This window comes from Polyergus mexicanus, unplaced genomic scaffold, assembly GCF_030449975.1.
Source record: "Polyergus mexicanus isolate NDT 795.1 unplaced genomic scaffold, iyPolMexi1.0 SCAF_19, whole genome shotgun sequence".
In the NCBI taxonomy this organism is placed as follows: domain Eukaryota; kingdom Metazoa; phylum Arthropoda; class Insecta; order Hymenoptera; family Formicidae; genus Polyergus; species Polyergus mexicanus.
The window spans coordinates 4246602-4267677 of record NW_027223339.1 but is presented as its reverse complement, the minus strand read 5'-3'; the positions used below and the strand labels follow the sequence as shown (position 1 = coordinate 4267677).

The 21076-nt window shown below is 34.7% G+C and overlaps 1 protein-coding gene across 3 annotated transcripts; it reads left to right on the top strand.

The window, feature by feature from the left end:
• Positions 1-3681: 3681 nt before the first annotated feature.
• Skeletor (DM13 and DOMON_DOH domain-containing protein skeletor) lies at positions 3682-19444 on the top strand. Of its 3 annotated transcripts, none has more exons than XM_070311333.1 (14): positions 3682-3917; positions 9935-10072; positions 10784-10856; positions 11037-11145; positions 11677-11839; positions 12435-12694; positions 14758-14857; positions 14995-15179; positions 15262-15564; positions 15642-15810; positions 16047-16240; positions 16458-16682; positions 16813-16995; positions 19282-19444. In XM_070311333.1, the coding sequence occupies exons 1-14, from the start codon at positions 3830-3832 to the stop codon at positions 19345-19347; spliced, it is 2256 nt and encodes a 751-aa protein (XP_070167434.1). In that variant the 5' UTR covers positions 3682-3829; the 3' UTR covers positions 19348-19444. The 3 variants fall into 3 exon arrangements, with proteins under 3 accessions (XP_070167434.1, XP_070167433.1, XP_070167435.1); XM_070311334.1 differs by lacking the exon at positions 19282-19444 and adding an exon at positions 17375-17482 and having other exon boundaries at positions 3684-3917; XM_070311332.1 differs by having other exon boundaries at positions 3683-3917; positions 16813-19444.
• Positions 19445-21076: the final 1632 nt, after the last annotated feature.

Below are 21076 nucleotides of genomic sequence, written 5' to 3'. Positions count from 1 at the left end.
TTTTAAAAAAAATTATTTACGATGTATTTTTTTAAACAATTATTTGCTTTTTTTTTGCACTAATTGATTTGTCTCACTATTCTGTACATAAAAGTATTACGGTAAGATTATCGAAAACTGAATATTTTATGAGGTATTTAATTTTTTATATCAAAAGATGTCAGATTAAAATATAAAATAACTCAATAAGTATAGAATAAAAAAATAGTTTATTAAAGTGTTTTGGAAAGCCCTCGATGTCAGCTATAAGAATACTAAATAAAAAATGGGAGTTTCTATTTAAGATTTTAAAGTTGACCTTCACCTGACCTTCAAATGATTTTCCAAGGTCAAATCATTGTCACCATCTTATGGCCCCCTTAAAGCCACACAACTTTTGTTTGAAACATTTTTCTCTTCCGGGCTTGGTTTTTGAGATATTCGACTGGATGGATTAAAATGGGCCACCCAGTATATATTGTATATATAATATTGTGTGTGTGTATATATATATATGATATTATATATAGGGTGTTTCATTTTGCATGTCTCAGGCAAATATCTCGAAAAATATGAAAGATATGGAAAAACGTTTCAGATCAAAGTTGTTTGGTTCGAAGGGGAACATAAGATGGTTTCATTGGTTTGATCCTGAGTAAACATGCCAAAGTCATAAAGAGTTCAACTTTATTTTTTTAAATGGAATCCCCTATTTTTATTGCGTATTACCTCGAGAGCTTTTCAAAACATTGTAATAAAGTATTTGTTTGTTAAGTACTTTTTAAGTTATTTTATATTTTAATCTGACATATTTTGATATAAAAATTAAAATATTTAAAATATTTAGTTTTTGATAATCTTACCGTAATACTTTAATGTACAGAATATGAGACAAATCAATTAGTATAAAAAAAATAATTATTTTTAAGAAAAAGTATGTAATTATTTACAATATATCTTTAAAATAATTATTTGTTTTTTTTTATATTAATTGATTTGTCTCTTTATTCTGTACATAAAAATATTACGGTAAGATTATCAAAAATTAAATATTTTACGAGATATTTTATTTTTTATATCAAAATATGTTAGATTAAAATATAAAATAACTCAAAAAGTACTTAACAAAGTAATACTTTATTATAGTGTTTTGAAAAACTTTTGAAGTAAACTACAAGAATATGCAATAAAAAATAGGGGATTCCATTTAAAAAAATAAAGTTGAATTCCATATGACCTTGGCACGTTCACTCATGATCAAACCAATGATACTATCTTATATCCCGCTTTAAATCAAACAACTTTTATTTGAAACATTTTTCCATATCTTCCATATTTTTCGAGATATTTCCCTGGAGCGATTAAAATGAAACACCTTATATATATACATATATATATGTATACACATATATTATTGGCAGGTGTCGTCTTTTACAAAGAAAAAATGTACGCATTTCATATTTCAATTTTGATTAGTATACTAAATTTGTATACACTAATCAAACATCCATAAAAAATGATGATTGTTCTGTGCATTAGAAGTAAGTTGAATAAGAATATGGTATGGACTGCCTTAATCCATGAAGGTAGGCCACTGCTGATGGATCAGCAATCATGATTCAGCTTCAGCATTTACGATTTACTATACGACAAACTTTCACTATTCTCATCTCATTATGCCAGTGAATAGTCATCCCAATAAATCTACATCTCTTAGATATGCTTGATTGCTCTCGAAATTCGATGGCGAATCGTAGATGCGCGCTTCATGCAAATATTTTTTCTCCTCTCTCTCGAAAAACTTCGTAAAACATTTTTAGTTTCCAAGATAGTCGTTTTATGCCTTTACATGAGATGGATGCGATCGTCCACTTAAGGAAAAGCATCGTTATTATTATTGTATATGCATGTATAAATTTTTCGAGATATAAATAGCGATAAAATTGTCATCTTTTCGCTCGCTGGAAATGCAACCTGAATACATTTTAATGAGCGAGAAATATGTTTTAGTAGTGTGTCGATAAACCAATTACAAGAATATTTTTTTATTAATTCTAAGTAACATCGGGTACGTGTGATGCACGAATACTTACAATGTACAGCGCATCGTGTCATTACACATGCGTGAGCCGTACATGTTCACTGCGACGTGCGGTGCGAAAGTGCGGAATTAGACAGCTGTAATCATTCTATAAGAAAGAGTGTTTCTACCAGAGAGCACCTACACGAAGAAGGAAGAGGACTTTCGCTCGTTCGCTATTCCGACGTGGATTGTATTCTTGGACGCGCAGTCAAGCATTCGCTAACATTTTTTCACACATACGGTATATCTGTTATTCTTATTATTCTACTATATCGACTTTTGGTGTTGGCAAAAAACACGTTCTACGGCGAATATGCCGTCATCAGTTGCAGATCATTAACATTTCCGGTTTTAAAAAAGCGATAACCGCAAACTTTTAAACTATTTTTGATGATCTATGCGGAATGTTACGTATATCCAAAAATTTTTGCTCAGAAAACGTATGTACATATAATCGGTTTATTCTATATTTTAATCCTAATCCTATCTTTTCTCTTCTCTTCCTCTTGGTTGTGCGGCGTAATGAGATACGATACGAGAAATAGGACGAAACGAGACGAAGATGATGAGCAAGACGGTTTTCAGATTGGATCAAAACTTAATTCTCCTTGATTTCTGCCACGAGTACAACCAGCCTGCATACCAGCCCACCCATGAAGGAATGGAAAGCAACTTTTTGTTGTGTCAAATCCGACAAACTCGCTGGTTTTATTGGTTTGTGGAAGATTTGAAGATGTGCAAATAAAAGACGATTCAATCTACAAAATAGAAAATAATTAATATATTGTAATATAATATATTGTAACAATCGCATAACTGTCACAATGTATACACTAACATCAAATAGCTTGTAGAAAGAATAGAAAAAAAGATAAAGTAGGAGATTGTTTTTGCGAAAATGTCTTCATTTACAACGATGAAATTGCGTCTCATCGCGCAATATTGCAAAATGAATATCTCGATGGTAACCGCGTTACATCGTTGCGGAGTCCCATTATTATATACAAGCTTGGAATTTGTATAATCATCGAGGTTATTCGCGGACGCAAATAGGATCCGACTGGCCTTTAATTTTTGTTATCTGTAATGCCCTGAATCTAATTAACGAGATGCGAAACGTGCATAAGGCGCACGAATAAATCTAGAATGCAAACTCTTAGGGTAAAAATAATCACACATTACGACATTACTCTATCGAGTAATGTTCAAACGCGCGATGCGCTCACTCGGGAAATATTCACCGAGTCTAGACAAGCGTCCTACCGTGCGATGGGGTAATATGCGCGTCGTCGTGATGACAACGTCATAATTATACGTAATGTCATAAAATTTGTCACATAATTACGGCCACGTTCGTGGACGCAACGCGCGCGCGTGCACTTGAAGCGCGTGCGTGCAATCTCATCTTACGCGAATTCTCATGCCCGTCTTCTCCGTGAAAATATGACAATATGTCATTTTATCTCTCTTTTATGAAATCTCTCACGCATATTTAACGCGTTTTTATCCCGAGGATTATATATTGAATATGTGTAAACGATTTACCAATAGTGCCTCGTCAAATCCGGAGATCGAGCGAGATGGATGTCAAGATGGAACTTTTACTCTGGACGCGAAAAGCTGAAAAGTCTTTCCCATTAAAGAAAAAGACAGAGAGAAAGGAACGGGGACGGTGAAGCAAGGCGAGCCGGTGATCGCGTAGTGGGACCAACAAAGTTACTTGGATCGACAACAGATACTTTTCTCGCCAGTAACCACTAAGACACCATGACGACAAGATCACTCGCACCGTCCCCGATGCGACGACCGCCGACCATCGGTCTAATCATCGCATTTTTCCTCATCGTAGCGGCACGTAAGTCCTTTCTCAATAAATATTGCTTTAATCTAATTAATTTCGAAAATGGCTGAAACTGCTTCTCATCTTTTCGTGATAATCTGATCGTTATATCACAGCACAATTGCCAAAACTTACATACTTTATTCGATCGATGAAAATTCGTAATTATTAATATGACGCGGCGAGAAGATACATTTAAAAATATTTTTTGATTATCGTAAATTGTTTTTACTTTCTCAGAAGATAATTTCTCATAAATTTGAGATAATTATGCTAAAGATGATCAAGATTTTTATCTTTTGCTCGATCGGGCCTCTCGTAGCTCGTCAAGCATTGTTCTTGATAAAAAGTGAGGAGATTCTCGTATATGAAATAATAACGTTACATGAACGTATCATATAATATGATAATATCGATTAGGCAGTATGTATATTTTCGATAAAATCGTTGTCTACATATTTTATGTTCGATATAGTTTTATCAAAATTTCAAGTTGGAGCAAAAAATACTCTCATCGTATTATTTGGGCTAATTGAGATATTCGCATACGATTTCGCAGACTATTTCGCTGTCCACTCTACTTACCGCTAACTTGTGGCTTCACATCCTGAGACGACTTCACGGTCCGCATTTTTCTGCATGTACTATTTTTAGCGCGTATTTTAGAAAGCAAAGAGAAATCATATGATACCAATTTGCAATTAGCAATTACTTGATCTAAAAACTAATATTAGTCTGTCACCTTCTAAGATCGTAACAAAAAAAAATAAAAATACATTATGTGCACGGAAGAAAGAGTTTCTCTGTAAGAAATGGATAGAATGATAACATACTCAATATGCAAATCTGATTGAAATTTAACGCGCGTTATTCTCTAATCAGAATAATCGGAGTAAATTGAGTATATAAAATAATGATAATTGCGACCAGCTATCACCGAACGAAAGTTACAAATCAATGTTCCAAGTATTTTGTTACCGCTACAAATACGAATTAAAGCTATACATTGATAATAGTGATATAGAAAACGTATGAAAAACATTAAAAAATAGAAAATACATCTTTTTCTCTATTTCGCTATTATCGATTTTAAAAGATGTGCAGAAGTCTAAAGAAAAAAAATTTGGTAAAATAATAACAAAATAATCAAGACATTTATAGCACATTGGATATATATATTAATATCGTTAAAATAGTTGAAATTTATCAACGTAACTGGACTTTGATAATTATATACATAGCAGCTTGTGCATTACATATAGATAGTATAAACATGTGCATGCTCGTGAGATTTGCAAATCATAAAAGAGCGCATAAAATTAAATTCCGAAACTCGGAAAGAGAATGCGAATCTTCTATATGCGAGGACGGCAACGAAAACGAAAGGGCGATAACACCGATGTCGGCGGACTCCCTGACATTTCCAGGCATCCAGGAGGTGAAAGCGGGAGGCGGATAACCGTAATTGGCCATCCGTATATATGATACAAGTTCCGAGTCCGCGATGTCGCAATCGTATATGCCAGTAGTCGTCGTTGGTCCAAAATGTTCGCGACATAAATAATCTCTGCATCGAGATAAGACGATACGTTATTCGAGTCACACTGTTGAGACCGATATAAACTATTCTGAAATTCGCGACCGTAATTAATTATCTATTTTTGCGTAAATGGTAAATATTATTTAAACACTCATCGTTTCTTCTTTTTGTATTATAAGATTCTGTTAAATTTGTTATTTTATGACATTTGATTCATTTTTCTCTAAGAAAAGCTGTAATTTTAGTCAGTGTGTCAATTTCTTTTATAGATATTTTAAGAGATTAATTCAATTACCTTATTAAATCGATAATTTATTAGATAGATAATTTTATGTTTACACAAAATGTAAGCTATAAGAGTAGCATTTTGGATGTTTTATCATGTTGTAAATAGCTGAAGATCGTTATGATATCGTCATATACCCGAGAAATTTGCAAGAACCTATGATTTGCATACGGAAATGTTATTCATATACGTTCTTATATACATGCATACATAAATTAGCAATCACGCCGTTAAAAAAATCCGGTATTTTTTTTAAACGACTTGTTATTTCAAAGCTACGAAAGCAATTCAATAAATAAAAGGATAATAACAAAATACATGTTATAATATAATTGCTAATATTATTTTATTTATTGAATTATCTTAGCACTTGTTAAGTTTATGTTACACTTTTATTGATTAGAGAAGCAATCAACTCTGAAAATTAAGTAACATTTCTCTCTCTCTCTCTCTCTCTCTCTCTCTCTGCCTCTCCCTCTCTCCCTCTCTTACTCTTTCTTTTTCATATTAATTCTTGAATGAAATATCTTTTAATTTTAAAATTAATTCTATCAAGTACCTAAAAAAAATGTGTGAGTTAAATCATCTTTGAGTAGCATTCGTCTCGCAACAAATGTTGCGATACAAACGTTCTTATTTCAGATACTATCAATTCTAACATCTCAAACGCATCATTGCTGCGTTCGTGAACATTTTGCAATACGCATTCGTTGAATCGAATCGCGGAAACGCAACCGCGCGACCTTGATTAATGCGCATCAAACGCCAATCTTCATTGCCCAGACGTTTCTAAATGGATGACAGCCGTCTTTCTACGGAATTCTAACGGTACCCGGACGAGCAAAGGGTTCGATTTAACGAGCTATGTAACATAACCGGTGTATTCGATCCTGTGATCTATCAATAGGAACGTGCGGCCTTCGCGTTTCAAGCATTACTTATCTATGTATGGTACACGTGATACAAGTATACAAACAAAACATTTCAACGTATTATTATTAGTATCTTCATGAATAATGTTTATTCTCTTTCTTTTTTTCTCTCTATTTCTTCTTACTCCATATTCTAATATTTATTTTATAATATTCTCCTTCAAAGATTTTCTTATATCTAATAAGCAATGTCTACAATAGGTAGTAAACCTTAAGCCGTAAGGAATTGATCAATCACAATTGAATGTGAAAAGAATAATCGAATGATTGGTTAATTTCTTACGGCTTAAGGCTTAAATTTTCATTATAGACACTGCTTTAATGTATATATAATATTTATGCATCATCATATATTATCGAGTTTAAGAAAGAATTTGAGAAAACATAAATAAAATAAAAATGCAGTTTTGATATATTTATAATTGCTTTAAAAATGTTTTGATATAAATATAAAAAAGAAATAAATACAGTGTATTTGAAAAGTCCCGGACCACCTGTTTTTCTCGGAAAATTCGCATCAGTCAAAAAAATGTTTGCAACAAAAGTTGTATGGTTTCGAAGGGGCCATAAGATGTTACCATTGTTTTGACCTTGAAGAGTTATTTGAAGGTAACATAAAGGTCACATTTAATTTTTTAAATTGAATACTATATTTTTTATTGCATATTCTTATAGCCCATTTTGAGAGCTTTCCAAAACACTATAATAAAGTATTTTTTCATTAAGTACTTTTTGAGTTATTTTATATCTTAATCTGATATATTTTGATATAAAAAATAAAATATCTCGTAAAATATTTAGTCTTCGGTAATCTTACCATAATACTTTTATGTACAGAATAATGAGACAAATCAATAAATGTAAAAAAAAAAAAAACAAATAATTGTTTAAAAAATTTACATTGTAAATTATTATATACTTTTTCTTAAAAACAATTATTTTTTATACTAATTGATTTGTCTCATTATTCTGTACATAAAAGTATTACGGTAAGATTATTGAAAACTAAATATTTTACGAAATATTTTTTTCTATCAAAATATCTCAGAATAAGATATAAAATAACTCAAAAAGTATTTAATGAAAAAATACTTTATTATAGTGTTTTGGAAAGCTCTCAAATGGGCTACAAGAATATGCAATAAAATATGTAGTATTCCATTTAAAAAATTAAATGTGACCTTCATGTGACCTTCAAATAACTCTTCAAGGTCAAACCAATGGTATCATCTTATGGCCTCTTCGAAACCATACAATTTTTGTTGCAAACATTTTTTTGTCCGATGCGTATTTTCCGAGAAAAACAGGTGGTGCGGGACTTTTAGAACACACTATATGTATGTATAGACATATACATATATGTGTGCTATATATATATATATATATACGCATATTTCTATCTAAATTTATCAACACATTCTGTTGCTATTTTTCTTCGGTTTTGCTATTTTTTTTTTATGTTTACTTTCAAGAATTTTTCCCTTTAGGAATTTCACTTCTCAAATAGGCTACAAGAATATGCAATAAAAAATGTAGTATTCCATTTAAAAAATTAAATGTGACCTTCATGTGACCTTCAAATAACTCTTCAAGGTCAAACCAATGGTATCATCTTATGGCCTCTTCGAAACCATACAATTTTTGTTGCAAACATTTTTTTGTCCGATGCGTATTTTCCGAGAAAAACAGGTGGTGCGGGACTTTTAGAACACACTATATGTATGTATAGACATATACATATATGTGTATATATATATATATATATATATATATATATATATATATATATATATATATATATATGTATATATATATCAACACATTCTGTTGCTATTTTTCTTTGGTTTTGCTATTTTTTTTTATGTTTACTTTCAAGAATTTTTCCCTTTAGGAATTCCACCTAAAAAAATATCTTGCTTAAGATTCTGCGATCCAAAAAAAAATTTGAGAAACGTCGATCTGATCATAACCGTTCCAGATGAACTGTCAACGTATCGCAATCCGACACGATTACAAGCGATTTACTTGGTGAGAGTCGATATGCTAGATTCGCGGAACCCAGTTTTGCGTATGATGAGCACGAGGATACCAATCGTAAGGAGTGCTCGATCAATCGTCAGCCAATTTATTCTCTCGTAGACGAGATATATCGGTTACCGTTATCCGTTGATTACCGTATTTGGGAACACGTATCCATCAGCATCTCCGATAGCAATAAAAAAGAGAAAAGAGAATGGAATATATTATTCTAACAAACTTACAATATATATATAAACACGCGTATTATTACGTGTAGTACCGGTTTTCCTGCAATCGTCTGTACTGTAGGATGATAACGCGACTGTAATGGTATGCGGAGATATACGATGTAATGTCATTGTCATATCGTTATAACACTTTAAGTTTAACGGAACATTTTTTATAGTTACAAATTAGACATAATCAATTGCGAAAGAATTGTACAGGCCGGTAAAATTTGTATACTATTCGTTAGAGTAATTTGTCGCCCTGAAAAAAGAAAACGTTTTATTTTTAATTACTTTCAATATAATGACAAAAATTTTCTAGAAAATATTTTATATATTTTTTGGTGCAATATTTATGAAACTTTTAGATAAAGCAAGAATAAAAATATCTTACAAAGTTGTTTTTTTTTTATTAAAGAATGTATTTATCAAAATATATTTGGTCAAAAATTGTATATCATAACATATTTTATTTCTCATTATAATATATACATACATGCGTGCGTGCGTGCATGCGCGCATGGGTGCGTGTGTGCGTGCGCGCGTACATACAGTGTGCGTATAATAATACAATAAGAAAATATACTACAATACGCACTTTTAAAACTCATACAGTTCAATGCACAAAATATATAATCTTTTTTTTCTAATAATTCACACGCGCGACATCATGTAACTCAATAATTAAATAATCCATCATTCAATCTTATTACTCTAATATTGTATTGCACTTGTTGCTAATCTTACTATAATTATACTAATTCTCTATGATTTATCACTACGATGTAAAGTAGTCCGGATGCAAAATGTAAAACCTAAATGATAAAAAAAATTATTGCAATGATAAAAAAATGATAAAAATATTTATTGCGATGCTGGAAGCTATTATAGAGCATACACGCTTTGACACGTTCATACACCAAAGTTGCACTTTCTGTTTCGCGCGATATTTCATTTCAGTTAATATTTAATTAGTTTAATATTATTTGATACAATCAAATAATCATTTTAATTTCTCTTTTTGACAGAAATATGTAGCGGAGCGTATTATGGAAAAGTGATCGGTAAATTGTCTGAACTTCACCACGGTGTAAGTGGCGAGGTTTACGCGGTTGACGCAAGAACACTATTTATCAAGGACTTCACATACGATGGCGAAGGTCCAGGTTGGTACATCGTTATGGCAAATTCGAGTATCGACAAGAGGCACTGATTTTTTAAAACATGTCAAACGGCATTATTAACGATAAGACATATGCATATCTCGATATATGCAATCATTAACCATACAGAAAGAAATGCTATTTTGACTGTTATTATTATTAATTTTTAATTGCCAGATGAAATAGCGGTAATTATTATAATTGAAGTTAATTATCACATTCTATAATTTTGATAAAAATTTAACATAACATATTTTTATTTATATCTTCATAAAATTATATGTTACACATATGGTACACTATTACACAAATTCGATCATTAATTTTATATCGTATAAATACCACGTGATTTTTTTTTCTCTGTTCGTTAATTTTTGGAAAGACACGGAAAAATTGCTGGAAAACTTTCCCTCGACTTGATATAGAATGACCGCGATCAATTTTTCTATACCGGGAAAACTTTCCCGAATCTCTCTGGCACGCGTACTCTTGATGTGCAAACAAGCTAACTGACTGAGATGCCTGTTCTAGATTAATGAGAATATCTAGATGTTTATTAGAGCTTCACAATCTGAAACCGTGTAATGTTTCTTATCTATTCGCTCAAACCACATCATTTGTCATCATTAACAACGGGAACTTTCTTTAAAAATCTTGTTGTAAAAAGTTTTTATTGATTATAGAAATAAAGAAAAATCATCATTCTCTTTCCAGCCGCCTTTTTTTACGCTGGAAACAGCAAGGGTCCAGGTAGTAATGGTTTCCGAATGCGTGACGAACGCGGAACGTAAGTAAAACCGATATAAAATATATCCAGCAAAATATTGTTATCAAAATTAAATATGATTTGCGAATGTAATTAATTATCTCACATAGAGTAAGAATAGGCACAACTTTTATTCATTTTAAAACGATCTCCTTCCCTCCGATTTTCCTCAATTCATTAACTTTTCTCTTTATCCGATAGTACCAACGTCCTTAAACGGTACCGCAAGAAGGACATCACACTGACCTTGCCGGATAGCAAGATCTTAAACAATATCAAGTGGTTTTCGGTTTGGTGCGATGAATTCTCGGTAAGTAACGAATACGCATGTTCGTGACCTTGGCCTGCACAATATTGACTGTGTACTTGCTCGTTGCTGGAAACCGGTCATCATTTTCTCGAAGTACAACTTTCATACTCGTACGGGCTTACCACCGGCAGCTTGTATTCGTGTGTCAAGTGAATGGAATATACAATCTGATGGAATTATCACTGTAGACTCGCTATACGGCCGGGATTAGACTGAAATTTTAGATAGTCTGATATTTCCGATAATCAATAAAGTCTTCATAAAAAAATATTTGGTATTTCAAATTTTTGTCATTTGCGAGTAGATCATATTTTATTTCCTTCGAGTAGTATTGGTTGATTAATTGTAAAAAATTGGCTTATCCTTTCATTTTTCATTTTTCATAAATGTTCAAAAATAGATCATAAGAATAACAAGTTTACAAATATACGTATAAAGAATGAATACGTTATTTTACCTATATATAATGAATATCTTAGTTACGTGATATAAACACAAGTTTCTTTTACAAAGAACTATTTTTCTGTTTAGGTGAATTTTGGTGATGTTAAAATACCGAGAGGTTTCGATTATCCGAAACCGCAGAAATTAAAATCATTGAGCGGCATACACGGCGTCAGTTCCGAACCGGTCGTCATTGTAGATGCTCAGACTCTGCTGATACCCAGCTTCAGTTACGACGGAGAAGCACCTGGCAAGTTTCTTCATTATTATTATTAATCTTAAATTTCAACATTAATAATAAATAACTATTACAATATTTGCAAAATATTAAAATTTTTATGTAATTGAGAAATATTCTTTTAAGAAAAAAATCGCGAATTCCGATTTTAAGTGACAGATAGTTTTGTATAGTTTATCAAGTCATCAACTATGATGATGAAAATGACTTATTTTTCTAAACTCTCAAAAATGTGTTATTATAAATAAATATATAAGAAGGAGTAATTAAGAGCTAATTAAAATCCTAGCGCGGTAAACAACGCGCAATTTTTTCAAATTGGATGAGTTAATTTTATTTTCCGTATGTTTCGGTCCTCTAATTTTGGATCATTCTCAACAAGAAATTATAGATGAAATGTATATGTCTGTATATGACCTTTAGCGGTACTCTCGACTGGTAATCTTAGTGAGTCTATTCTTGGTAAAGGGCAAATTGTATTGGTATTATATTATCAGAACCTTTACTATACTTAATAAATAAATATATTATTACAAATAATAAATAAATTTATTTATATTGCGCATAACATCAATACGTGACAAGCAAATGCAAAATTATTTTGCAGATGCTAAGTTTTGGGTAGGTATTGGTTCGACACCGTCACCGCAGGGTATCCGAATACCCGACGAAAACGGAAAAGAACAGCCGTTGCGTCGTTACGATCGCAAGACAATCGTTCTGACGTTACCGGGAGATCTGACTGTTCATCAGTTTGGTCATTTTGGAGTATGGTGCGAGGCATTCGCTGTTGACTTTGGCCACGTGCAAATTCCACAAGGTTTAAACATACCGCCATCTCTGAAAATGCTAGGAGTTTCGCCACAGGTATATCAGACATATTTTAATTCATTGAAAGTGCGTAATGGAGCTGTAAAGAAATCCATTAACACGTATTTCGTAGTGTGCACTGTAATATATTATACGATTATCGACAATTTATCGAACCATTATTTCGTAATCGATTTTTCGAACTTGTCGGAAATATCTCTTCTTCAAGTTCCTTTTTTCTTACATCCAACCACTTGATTTTGATTGTTTCGACTGCGAGAACGTAATCGTTTTCTTCTTCTTCAGAACCTTTACTTCTAAAGAAATATTTTCTTCAGTTTATTTTGAATTTTAATGATGGGCGATAAAATTCTTCAATCTCATAAAATAATAAATAAAATTATTTATGTCAGAAATTTGCGCCTTTTATCGTGAATGACAAATTCAGCTTCCTATGATTTATGGATGGAAATAAATACCCTGTCTCTGTCCTTGTGTTGCAGAACGTGCATCGCGGAGGACAGGGACAGTTTGGGACACTAACAAATGCATACGAGATTTCCTCTTTCGCTTCCTCGTCGCCCTCCCCTTTTGCTATCTCGTTCGCGGGCTCACTCTCGCAACAGCAGCAACGTCCGACGACCTATCGGCCGGTTCTCCGCCGAGACGATCAGATTCAAGTAGTCCGAGCCATGGAGAACGCGCACGCACTCGAGCAACTTCGTTCCCAGACGCAGTCCTCCTTGGCTGATGTCGCGAACTATCCAAACCATTATTATCGCGCGACCGACGAAACGTCGCCGTCGACTTCGTCTCCGGTTTTTCGCCAATCGGCGACGGTGCGTTCGCGTGCTCGTTTATCCGATCCACAACAAAATTCGTATGCGAGGCTCTTGCATTTCCAAGGAAATAGGAGAACCGACTCGTTCGTGCGTTATTGAAAATGACCGTGTGAATCGACCAAACGCGGATATCTCTCATGCCCGAGTGTATTTTCTACGTGAACGCAAAGATACTCTTCGCTTTTATTGCACTTAATCTATTAAGAGAATTTCATTCAGGAAATTTCCAATTTTCCAATATTTGTTCGAAAGCTTGTGTCTTATATCATTTTGAAATAATGTGTCATTATCTGTTGTTATTATCTGAAACATATAAAAATATATTTAATTAGATATACATATAATATACAATACATATACACACGCACACGCGCGCGAACGCGCGCATGTCTGTGTGTATGAAAAGGAAGAATTTTTTAATTATTAGATAAAAGATATAAACTGTTTTTTACATTTCTATCTTTTTTTTAATCATAATGAAGACTGCAACAATTTTTATATGCCGGCTTATATACAAAATTTATAAGAGGAAAAATGTGGGATTTCTTAAATATTCATTCTTGCTTTGATTAATCTTTTTTTTTATAAAATTTCACCTGCACTATCTGTGTATGGAAAAATTTTATAAATTATCTTTTTTATATACGTATGTATATACCTGCCGTGAGTATCGTGATATCTAACATGTACACATAATATATATGTATATATACATATGTACATTCAAGGGCAGGATGATGTCCCTAGACGGCTAAATGTATACGTGTATGACAGCCAAAAGCGGTGTCCAGCCAGTGTGGTGTCCTATAACTGTCTCACTCGCACTCTCTGCATTCAATTGGAGTGAGTGAGATACATATAGGACACCATTAATTAGCATCACGTCTTGCATTGCTTTCTCTCTCGATCATATGACTTGTGATAAGGATGCAACATTGGAATACCTTCCACTTTTTTTCATTCCCTACTTGATCTTCTTCGCGCTTCAGATGATACATATACATATGCATGATGCTTTCGATTGTCATATACGTATGCACCGCCTAACCGCCGAGGGACACCATTCCTGCCCTTGAGTGTACACATATCTATTTACGCGCGCATGTGTATACAATATTTTTTATATTTTTGTACTCATTTTCTACATATATATATTATATACATTAAATAAATATATTTTTTACAATTGGAACTTTGTATATATTCCGCAATTTTAATGAGTAATTACTCATCTTCAACAACGCATTCATTATTTTCGATTATTGTGTCTGATTTCAGTCGAAACTTAATTGCGAAGTTCTTGACGACAGTTTAGCTTTTGAAGTGAGATGGGCCGTAGCTGGGGACAGTATAGTTGTCCAGCTTGTTGCAAAATTAGGTAAATATAAACTTTTATATTAAGAGTCGTCGCTGTGTGAATAAAAATATTCCCTTGAAAAATATATATAAAGTTGAAAAAAAATGTGAATTTGGTTAAGAAATAATTATAAAATTGAATTGCATGACATTGAATAGATGCCGGAGAATACATGGCGTTTGGATTATCCGCGGATACAGAGAAGAGCGTGATGATTGGCGGAGATGTCGCCGTAGCATGGGTCGACAAGCAGACCTTGCAAGGATATGCCGTCGATTACTTCCTAGACGCGAAATCTCAGTGCTCGGGACGCCGAGGCAGTTGTCCGGATAAGCGTATACTGGTACATACAAATATCTTAAAGCTGCTTAAAAAGTTTTTCATCTGCTTTCGTTGCATAGTGAAATAACTGATCTTTTCTAAAGGAAAACACGGACTCGGTGCGATTATTGAATGCGGCAATGGTGAATGGCTACAGCATTGTTACATATCAGAGACCTTTGAGGGCTAATGATGAATTGGACCGTCCGATATTGACGAACAAATCGCAGGCCGTAATCTGGGCTATCGGGCCATTGAATGAGCGACAGGAGGTCAGTTTTCATAGTCGCTATCTGAAGACTGATCGGTTTATGGAATTCAGCAGACCACCCGCGTGGAACTGTCCTATGCCTGATCAGGAACAAACCACAATCTACGGCGAAATAGGAAATAATACTCAAGTTGTTGTAAGTTATAATCGAAACGTAATTAGAGAATGTTGCATATTATGTTTCCTTTGGAAAATGATGTTTTGAAATGGCAGGAGGTTGTCAATACGCGAAGACCGTTACGTTTACCGGCGACTCCTGCACCGGCATCCACGAAAGACGCTTGGGAGATACCTCCTATTCAGTGTAATGAACCCGATGATGGTGTTTTTTATGCGCAGATGGGGCCCACCGGAGGAAAACATGGCTATCCAGCCATTACCGGTAAAGTATTACAGGGACAAATGTCATAACATTAGAAAATTCCATATTTTTCTATTATATGATATTCTATTATATGATATTTATTAATTTTGAATATATTTTTCTCAAATGTAATCGCAAAACTGATCAAAATTTGCACAACTTATTCGATCCGTTAGATGCTCCATGAGAAGGTATTGCAAGAAAGCTATATTTATTTATAGTCCAAACCGGTCTTTGCTTTACTTTCTCTCTAGGTCATGTCGGTTGGGGAATCTCTTGGTACATCAATGGATTGTTGATACCCGTGATTAATGTGGTTCGGGGCAGGAGATATACTTTCGTCGTAGAAGGTGGTTTAGATCCGGATATACCGGCTCGTTATCATCCATTCTATATTACGGATGACCCGATAGGCAGTTACCAGCACAAAACAGCCGAGGAGAAAGCGGTAAAAAAGGATTCCTCTTGCATGCAAAATTCTCTAAAAAAGTTGTCATACGACTTCTTAATTTAATTTCTCTGTTAAGCGAAGAATCTGAAATTTCTGTTTTTTAAGCATTCTTGAGATACAAAGATATTTGAAAGTACACGTAATAGAAGGACTTTTTTAGATAGCATAGAGTTATCAGTTTGTGATGACACTCTTTTTTGTTTGGCTTTAATAGAAAGTAAAGATATTTGCCGGTGTACACCGACAACGCGGCAAGATTATTCCAACCGGCACAGGTCGTCTCTGCAATTGGGTGCCGGATCAGAATCAACCGCCCGCGGATGACTTCGCATCTTTCGGAGCTTATCAGCGCACTCTGACCCTTGAATGCGACCACGGTGAACCGGGATTCGTGGAATGGACGCCGGACGAAAATACACCCGATACGGTGTATTATCAGGTAATCCAGCCCGATATAATTAGTGTCGATTTGTATAAACTTTTATTTATTTATTATCTATTTAATTTGCACAAATAATATGAAGTACTTCTAAATTGATTTTTAACTATATGAAGTAATTTTCTTCCAGTGTTTCTCGCATCGTTATTTAGGCTGGAAGATTAATGTTCTTGATAGGTGCGACCTTAATAACGAGCCATCGTCGGCGGCCAGTGAGAAGCATGAGATGTATCTGGAGCCGGCTAAAGGCCGTCAGAATCAACCAGCGGATCAGGATCTAGAATACGGCGCTAGCATAGCCGTAGCGAGCAAGGTAATGCCACCAGAAGAGTTTCTTCATCAACAGCATGTTCATCATCCTCACCGCGAATACCGTCATCGTTATCATATGACGACTAACAGCAAGTTAAGTGCTCCATATCACCACTCGCAGTTACTAACGAACGCCAATAACAATTACGATCGCTTGCAATCATCATCATCATCATCATCGTCCGAGAACTCGAATGAAACACGTCTGAAGGACGCGTATCATGTTGACAAGGAAGCTTTGCAGCAGCAGCAACAACGGCCGGTTACGACTACTCACGAGCAGTCGCCGTCCGTTCGTGTTGGTCATCTCACGGAGCCTGGACGGGAACAAATTCAGCAGCAGACTGCCACTAACCAGCAATTGTCTAACCTCGTTGCAGATCACCAACGACCAACTTCATTGAATCATGGGACAAAGTTGTCTTACGTAGGGCTGGCCAGCGACAATCACGGCCAGTTACCATACTCCCGAACACCGCATTATTACGCGACCAATTACCATCACGTTCGCCATCAGCTTTCTCCGTCTCCTCCTCGTTATCATCATCAACACGAACCTCCGAGGACCCAACTGATGATCATACGCCGACCAGTAACATTAACGCGCCACCCGATGCTGCAGACTTTACAAGCCGCTAATATGATAACTTCGACAAACGCGCTATCATTGCCGTTCTCGTTGCCATTATCATTGCCGTCGTCGTTATCTTTGCCGTCGCGACCGATTTTCATCGAGCGTAAAAAGTCCGTTTATCGACCGCCCGCTATCGCACCGATGACGACGACGACGACGGTGACGACGCTGAAAACGACAATTGACCAAGCGGCTAATCCGTCGCTTGAGAAACCCGCGGCAAAAATTGACACGAAGCAACAACGTACAAAACTCGAAGAGAAAATGGGCTCGGAGATCATTGCGGAAATTTCCGACAATCTCATGGACTCTTCCTCGTGGATGCTCCTGAAACCCGCACGCAACACCGGCTTTGATCCTGACTCTATTGTCATCGAGGGCGGTTTCAAACCAATTATCAGAAACGTCGTAGACAACGCGCCGCGCAATGACGTCGCGCAGAAGAGGACGGATTCGTGGCGCGAGGATGACAAAAAGATGTATAGGAAGCGTTCGGATTATCGGACGATTGGTGAGTTCTCGCCTATCTTTATGCCTTCGCTTCCCGTCGTGACGACATCTACGATCGACGGCGGCAGGAAGCGAAAGAAGAAGACATCTCCTGCTCGCTTTTCGCCGCGACTCGACGACCTCGATGACATGGAGATGGCGGCTGATCTTAAATTGGATACTTATTATCTTCCGCCAATTGCGAGAACGCGACCTGAGCAACTACCATCTTCCTCCTCTTCCGGAGTGCTAATCACTTATGACGGTAAAAAACTCAAGGATTCTACCGGCCTGGCCAGATCCATTTCCAACATCAAACATCGCGATAGCGAGGGCAGATTGACGTCGGAGCTGCTTAGCAGAACGCCGCAGTTCGGTAAGTTTCAAGGCGAGCTTCCTCCGCTGATTCCCGGCGAGATGCGCACAAACGGCTCGTACGAGAGGCAATATCGTTTATCGGATGCCGATCTATCTCTCCGCTCCGAATTCCCCAAGACGAGATTAACACTGGTGGAGAGATCGAAGAGATCCCCGTCAGAGAGACATCGGACAATGTCCAGCGTCAATTTTCAACGAGACAACTCATATAGCAACAATCACGGTCGCCGGGAACGCGAACAGGTCGAAACAGTCAGCGGAGGAACAACTCGCGTTGGCAATCTCGGATTTATCATACCGATCACGATCATTGCATATTGCGCGATCTGAAATCATCGGCGATGTCTTCTTGTCCCTTGATAAAGAGACATCAGTAGTATTATCCTTGCGAAATCGGAAGATTGTTTATTGTCCGAGTGCGTCTCTCACTATAGACTTGCACGCGGATATAGCATTCGCGTTCGGAAATAATAGACGATATACTCCAATTGCGTTAACACTGGGAGGAAGGCATTTACTAACCTAATAAGAAAACCACGGTTTCCTTATCACGGTATACAAGTAGTACAATCCACCTGTCAAACTCTTGCGTCTCGCTCTCTTGATCGCATTCTCTTTGCGTAACAATCACTAGCTACTGACATGAACAACGTGAATCGACGGCTTTTTTAAGGCTCGTAGACATTTTTACGACGCTTTTTAGCTATTATATTACATCTGGAAAGAGAAAAAGTATGTTAATTTTTTCATTTAATTAAAGTGTACGAATTTGTTTTGCTATATTAGAAAACGGAATTGTCATGTCTGAAAATAGACAAACATGAAAATCCGATCGGGCTTCGAAAATGTTAACTTATAACTGGCACCCGAGATGTTTGCAGCAACAGGTACTTATTGAATTTTGCTGGTGTATCTGTAAATAAGTTAATAAAGATAATCTTGATACATACAGATTATCAAATTGTTTTGCGTATATTAGCTCCTAGTTTTAAGAACAATTGAAGAAAGATGACACTCGATTTCAATAATGGGCAAGTATCTGGTAAATTAAAATATTTCCCTAAATATTTTTAAGTTGTGTTTTAATAGAATCTAGAATCGATTTATTGTTAGAAAAAGAAGAAAATGACGCGCAAATGCGATATTAATTACGATAATATATTTTATTGCATAGAATAAAAAACAATTGTTATACAATATAATCGATATAACAATGTTAAAATTACAATGTACGAGGAAAACTGAGATTGAGCCATTTGTCATCAAAAAAAGAAATAATTCGCACACAATCTCCGACAACGCGTGTCGTCATCCTTTGTCTATCGCACATATACTTACATTCTTACAAAATTCCGTACACGGATTCCATTTAAGTACATACTTATGAAAAAAAATAATAGAAAATCCTATATGTATTTATGTAAAAATTATTTTCAATCGCTGCAAAAATATAAACGTAAAAGCATAAAAGAGGAGCACACACAGGCATATCCACGTCCGTTGCAGGTGTTCTAAATTAACAATTATTAAGATTTCGCATCAGTCACCGTTGAAATATCAGATCATGATGTCAGAAGGCAAAACGATAGTATCGAATGATATAGATTTTATTTTTAAAATTTGTATCACTGATATTAATGAAGGAATTGTCTGCAGAAAGATTTTATGACTCATTGAAAAGTATATTTAGTGATTTACATAATTGTGCTGCAGTTTTGAGTAATCAGTAATCATCAAAAATATGTTAGAACAAAGTTGATTATATAGAGTATATAGAATATACAGAGAATGCAGAGAACGCAGAAATTGTTAGATAAAATTTATATACGGAAAGAGGATTTTGCATAGTTTGTTTTATACTTATAATATCAAATAGATGAATAAAGTTTAAAAAACCTCTTCTTTCGACATGTATGTACCATAAAAGAAAAATTCAATTTCTCACTCCTGATGTCACAATCTGGTTGTGTGTGTGTGTGTGTTTGGCGACTGATCTAGAAAACTTCAAGGTATGTATATGTGAATAGAGAATACATATCGAATGGCTAAATAGCAGAACATTTTAATCGCGGAAATTATTATTATTCTTAATACACATAATCGATACCGCGCGCATATTTACATATATATATTACAGAAGATATATATATATATATATATATATATTATATATGTTATATCCCTTATATTATATATGTTATATTCCTTATACAAACATAATGAACACTTGGTTAATTATTCTTTTACAACTTTAAGTAATATACAAACTTTACACCCAGTCACATGCTTCCTCGGTGATAAAATTTATGGCTATAAACGACGTTTTTCTATATTTAATATTGCATATTATTATACTGCACTATTACGTACATGTTATGTTTCAGTCGATTAATTTTAAATTTCATTCCGTATATATAATAAATATATTCAATGAAAGTTCTTTTCTTAACAATGTGTTAGTTATGATTGTAAAATGACATCTTTAAAAAAAGCGACAGGAAAGCATATTTGTCTGATTAATAATAAGCGTTATACATTTTAACGCGTTTTAAATTTTCATTTATAAAAGTATCATGAGATA

Excerpts from the sequence above, each read along its gene's own strand:
- Skeletor (XM_070311332.1), top strand. The coding sequence starts at position 3,830 with ATGACGACAAGATCACTCGCACCGTCCCCGATGCGACGACCGCCGACC. Across the intron at positions 10,073-10,783 it reads ATACGATGGCGAAGGTCCAG|CCGCCTTTTTTTACGCTGGA; the intron begins GTTGGTACATCG and ends TTCTCTTTCCAG. Across the intron at positions 14,858-14,994 it reads CCAGCTTGTTGCAAAATTAG|ATGCCGGAGAATACATGGCG; the intron begins GTAAATATAAAC and ends GACATTGAATAG.